The 6055-nt window shown below is 28.8% G+C and overlaps 1 protein-coding gene across 1 annotated transcript; it reads right to left on the bottom strand.

Moving 5' to 3' along the window:
* Window positions 1–653: 653 nt before the first annotated feature.
* On the bottom strand, window positions 654–2761 carry LOC107014565 (LRR receptor-like serine/threonine-protein kinase FLS2). The gene is made up of 2 exons (XM_015214536.2): window positions 2622–2761; window positions 654–1904 (listed from the first exon to the last, which is right to left on the bottom strand). Exon 2 carries the CDS (start codon window positions 1895–1897, stop codon window positions 845–847), a length of 1053 nt encoding a protein of 350 aa, XP_015070022.1. The 5' UTR covers window positions 1898–1904; window positions 2622–2761; the 3' UTR covers window positions 654–844.
* Window positions 2762–6055: the final 3294 nt, after the last annotated feature.

The following is a 6055-nucleotide window of genomic DNA, read 5'->3' as shown; positions in this document are numbered from 1 at the left end:
TAAAGCTTATAGTTACCAAAATAAAATGTATCGTCATTATATGATCATATATATTATGTAAAACTAGTATTGGAGATGTATATACAATTTATATACGTTATTTATACAATATCTGTACTTTGCAATAGTTCTATCTTCCTCAACGATATGATCTTTTTTCAATAAAAACACGCAAATAATATGTGTAATTTATCCTAAATTTTAAAATATGTTTAACCTTCATATATGTTTCAAAATGTATCATATATGTCAATATGAAAAATTGTTATTGAAAATTGGAATGGACAAAATAAAAGAAGTACAAAGGAAAAGAATTAAAAAGAAAGAATGAGGAAGAGGAGGAGGAAGAAGCAGCAAGTATAACGTGGTACAGTTCTCAAAATTTTATATTTCAAACAAAAAAGAAGAAAACATTGCTTATTGCACATTATACTAAAGAAATAAGATTGTTAATAATCCAAAACTATATTTTATAATTTGTTTCTGTCTTAAAGTTGTTGGCTCGTGTTAATTTCTACTTTAAGTTGTATTAGATTAGTAAATAAGATGAATACTGAAATTTAAATATAAAAGATCTCAACATTTTAATATTTTCTTATATCGCGCGAGTATGTATACTTATCAGAAATTAAAGTTAAAAGAGTACTCGAAAATAAAAACAAAGGAAGTACTTTATGTATTAGATTTTTTTCATACTAGCCAGTGATTCTGGCTAGTTGGAGTCTCATATAACATAGAGATAATAAGTAAATACACTAAGGTTTTTTTTTTTTGGGTTATTGTAGACATACATAACATTTCAAATTGAGGCATTTTTGGATTTCCTTCATAATTCCTGGCTCCGTCACTGTTTTTGTACTCCCATAGGAAGAATGGCTGTACGTTTGAATGGTACGTCGACATCTAATAAGTACTTGAATGATGAAAGGCATCCAGGTAATGGTCCATGAATCTTGTTTTGAGAAACATACAATACACTTAGCTCAGTAAGACCACACATCGTCGTTGGCAACATCTCAACAGATAAATTGTTGTTATTGACCTTCAACATTTGCAATTGCTTTATGTTTCCCAAACTAGAAGGAATAGATCCTGTTAGTTGATTATTTGACATAGATAGTGATGAAAGTGTTGTCAAATAACCAATTGAATCAGGTATAACTCCAGTAAGTGCATTGTTGTCAAGAGCCAAAGTTTTAATTGAAGGCCATTGGGAAGGAGTTAAAGGCAATTGCATTTCACCAACAAGTTGATTTTTTTCTAAGTGGATTGTGGAAATGGAATGTAGTTTTGTGATTGAAAGTGGAATTTTTCCGGTGAATGAATTGTTTGACAAGAAAAGCTTTTGAAGTGCTTGTAAGTTGCAAATATTCTCCGAAATTTCCCCTGTTAAGTGGTTGTTTTCAAGGTTCAAGGTTGTTAGAGACGTCAATGTGAATACTGACTCTGGGATTGTACTAGAGATTTGATTGGTTTGTAAGTTGAGTTCTTTGAGATCCTTGAGAACCCCAATGGACTCAGGAATTTGCCCTGTTAGTCCGACTAGTTTGTTAAGATCAATAACTTGTAGTGAAGTGAGAAGTGAAATTGAAGGGGAGATTGAACCACTCATTGTACTTGATACGAAGTTTGGAGATTCATCGCCACCAGATACATAGTGACCAGGTAAATAGATTTGTACAACTCTATTAGTTGTAGAGTTGCAAGAAATGCCTGGCCAATTGCAACAATCTTGGCCAATCCATTTGCTTAGTCTGCCTGAAGTATCAGAATGTATGCCAGCTTTGAAGTCATTGAGACCCTTGAGATCATCAGGGTGGCATGCATTGTTTGCACTAATATTGATAATCATAAGAGATATCATTGCTAGGAAACAAATAAATTGATGAGATGCCATTTTGGCACTGCCCAAAAAAAGATGATTATGTCAGATACAATAGCTCGGTACATTAAGCATCTCATGTTGTCAAGTTTTTTTAATCAAGCCATGTTGATTTTTAAGAAAGTAAACAAATAGACAAGTTACTACAACATCATTTTATAAAACACAATATTATGTCACCCCTTAGTAAGTTTTTTCGTTTTTGTGGAAATAGTTTTGTAATTGCTTAGAATATTACTATTGAAGTTTAATCTCGTAAAGTGAGATCTGAGAGGATAATGTATATGAATACATTATCCCTATCCATGTGGATAAAATAATTATTTCTGATAGACACTCGACTCAAGAAAATAATTCATAACAATTAAAGCAACAAAAATTACTAAAAATGTCATGACAAATGATATGGAAAGCCTTTCTACTATTATTTCTCCACTATTATAGTCACAAACATAGTCTTAACCAATAAATGTAGTTAAATTTCATTGACGGTGGATATCATTGTTCCCATTCTATTATATTTTTGTTTCATCAACAAATTGACCAATGAAGCCTCTAAAAGTCATATTTCTAATAACATATCAAATTGTTGAGCTTAACTAGATGATGTCAGGGGCAAAACCACATGGGTGGCTTGAACGAACACCTCAAACGAACACCACAAACAGAAAATTACATTGTATATACATATATGAATTCATGAATAAAAGAGCAATAGATAGTGCGATGAAGCAATTACCAATTGTTTATGTTTCTTAAAAAGTTTGATGTCACCCTGTATAAAAGATTTTTCGGTAATACCTACTTAGATTAGATATATTTAACAATTTCTGTTAAAAATGTTTTAGGTAATACCTATTTGGGTTTACAAACATAATGTTAACATTTCGATATTTATAGGCTAAACATATTGTTGCAAAATTTGAGGTAATGCAAAAGAAGTTGAGGAAGTTAAGATACAAACCACAGACAAATTAAAATACAAAGATAGTTTTATTGAACATTTGATATCCATTCATGTATAACAACCTTGACTTTTTCTTCTACTTTTTTCTTCTTTTTTTTTTTTTTTTGGGGGGGGGGGATGATTTTAGGCTTTGTACGATTATCATGAAATTTATTTTTAAGGTTTTTTTTTAAAAGGGATAAATTAACATTTTTGGGATAAATATTGGGTTTTGTAAACTGATCAAAATTGTATAATATATATTTAGGACACTTCTGTTTTGTAGTCCCTTAAGAGTAAATCTTAATTAAATGTAAACCGATCCAAATTGTGATTAACTTTAAACCAATTTTTCTTTAGTAAATCAATTTATTTGGGACTACTATTATCCTCCTTTCATCCAACTCAAAACAAAAGAACATAAGGAGTATATTCTCTTTAGTTAGATAACAAAGTTGACTCAAACGAATTATATGATTGATTTTCACTTTTTTTTATATATATGTCTGACAAGAATGTTGGAGTTTATGCAATTTTAATGATTGACAAATATAGATGAAACGCGTCAATAAATATATCAATGTTCTAAAATGATAAATTCATGAAACTTTTCAAAAATGCATGATCAATCGAGTCATTACAGTATCACATTTATAAGTTTGAAGGAGTTGATCTTACATTTTAAATAAAAGCCAATTTTAATTAAATGTGTGTTATTAGACTTCTTGAAGATTATTGAGAGAAGTATTAAAACACTCATAAATTCAGTGTGAATTATTAGCTTTGTTCTTGAACTATTGGCAGCCTTAAAAATTCTCTTTTACTTGACTAACTGAACTTATAAACATCCCCGATCTTGCAACATGAGTAAATTATATCCTTAAATTCTCACTTAGTTTAAGGTGTTTTCAACACTTCTCTCAACTTTTTATTAAGAGTTTTATACTTTAATTTTACAAAAGTTTAAAATCACTTACTATGTTATATAGCACATCAAAGATACATAATCAAGTAGAGTGACGTTTTTAAGATTGTCAATAGTTTAAGAATAAAATAATTTGTAAAGTTAAAGTGATTTCAGTCTTTCTCAAAAAATTATTGGATGAAACTAAATCCAAAGTTTGAAAGCTTTTGATATCAATTTGAGGACTGAATTCAAAATTTGAAAGCTAAAAAATTAAATAGAATCAATTTTACACATTTAAGTGGAACTATTTGGGTGAAATTTTAGATAAAATGTCAGATTCCGAACAATTCTTTTTTGATACTCTCGTTGTCTATTTTTATTTGTTATGTTGTACTTTTCAAACGTTAATTTAACTAATTTCTAAAGTTAAATTATATTAATTTGATATTTGCAAAAGAAAAATTAAATTTTCAAAAACTATAGAAACTATATATTGAATTTTTTTTGCATATCAATATAATAAAAAAATACATTATAAAATGTTGATCAAAATTTTTATCGTTTCATTCTATAAAAGAAACCATAATAAATAAAAACGAACGAAGGAAATATTTATTTGGATTTTGTTAGATTCGTGTAGCAACTCCAGATTTACAGATCTAATGATAATTTTTTAGTGACTCTTGTAGTAAAAGATAAAGATAAAAAAGAAGAAGATAAGTAAATCTTAACTAAGGTCCTCAAAGTGGCTCTTCCTAATTTCCTATTACAAATAATTTTCAAATAAAATATACTTGAATTATTGATTAAAAAATAACTTTTATCTTTACTTATTATTTTTAATTTATATAATAGAAAATTATTTTGTTATCAATATTAATTACTTATTTTTCAATCATATTTTAAGACGTAAGCGATAGGACTCTAAACTAATTCACATAGATATTATGATTAGAAAAAAGAGGGGATAATCATGCCACATAGCCCTTCGACAAATATTGATGATGATGTCAGACATCGCATAAGGTGGCATGAATGAAATGGAGGCTTATCTTTAGAGTTTTGTGTGATAAGAAGGTATGTAACACCTAGATTTGAGGGTAAGTTCTATACAATGGTGGTTAGACTATCCTTGTTGTATGGGGTAGATTGTTGACCAGTCAAACACTCACATATTCAAAAAATGCATGTTTTGGAAACATATATTGAGATGGATGTGTGATGATACAAGAAGCGATAAGATTATGAATGGTGTTATCAGAGAGAAGGTGGTAGTGGCAAACAAGATGAAAGTGAGACTGAGATGACTTGAACATGTGTTGAGAAGGTGCATTGGCGTCTAGTGAGGGGTAGGAGAGGCCAATTCTTGGGGCTTTGCGAAGGGGTAGAGGTAGACCAAAAAAGTATTATAGATATATGATTGGACAAGATATGACAGAACTTCATATTACTGAGGACATGACTTTAGATAAAAAGGAATGAAGATCGCGAATTAGAGTAAAAAGATATGAGATAAAAAGTGTCTTGCCTTGAGAAGGTTTTAAGCTTGTTAATATATGTCGTAGTACTAGTCGTGCCCTTTTAATTTTGCCATATGTTGTTATTGTGTATAATTATCAATACCCTTTTAATTTTGTCATATGTTGTTATTGTGTATAATTATCAATATTTTAGTGTTTTTAGTATTTTTTGCGTAGACTTTGCACTATTTTTCTTATTAATGACTATATTTTTTTTATTTTACTTCGATTTAATGCACTTTGAATAACGTCTCTATCTATGTATATTACATCTGCTCCAAAACCTACATAGTTAGATTCACTGGGTTTGTTGTAGTTGGTTGTTGTTATAGCTCTTCAGCAAACTTATTTATAAAAAATATGTCATTTTTTTTCTATTCGGTCAGTTAAAGAACTTTTACAGATGATTTTTATTTTTAAAGTTATTTTTTAAGAAGAATTTGACGAGATGTTTTGTGCATTTCTTCTTCGTTGCTTATGCTTCTTCCTCTGCTTCTACTTATGTTGCATCTTTTTCTTTAAAATTTATCGTAAAGAAAAAATGAATTATTTTGAGTGAATTATATATCAAAAGATTTAAAACATCGAGAGTATATCATATCTAAAATTTAAAACTATTTATAAGTGATTTTGAATTGATCAAGATAGTGTAATCAATGTATAATTCGTGTATATCAACTGTATAGTTCATGTATAGTTAAGTTATACTTAATTTTTTGAGTGTGTCATAATGTATTGTTAGTGCATAACTCATATATAGGTAAACTATATTATATAGTCAATATATACTTTTTGTGGGG

Source organism: Solanum pennellii, chromosome 1, assembly GCF_001406875.1.
Source record: "Solanum pennellii chromosome 1, SPENNV200".
NCBI classification, from domain to species: domain Eukaryota; kingdom Viridiplantae; phylum Streptophyta; class Magnoliopsida; order Solanales; family Solanaceae; genus Solanum; species Solanum pennellii.
Note: the sequence above shows the minus strand (reverse complement) of the source record. Positions and strands in the feature narration are given on the sequence as shown.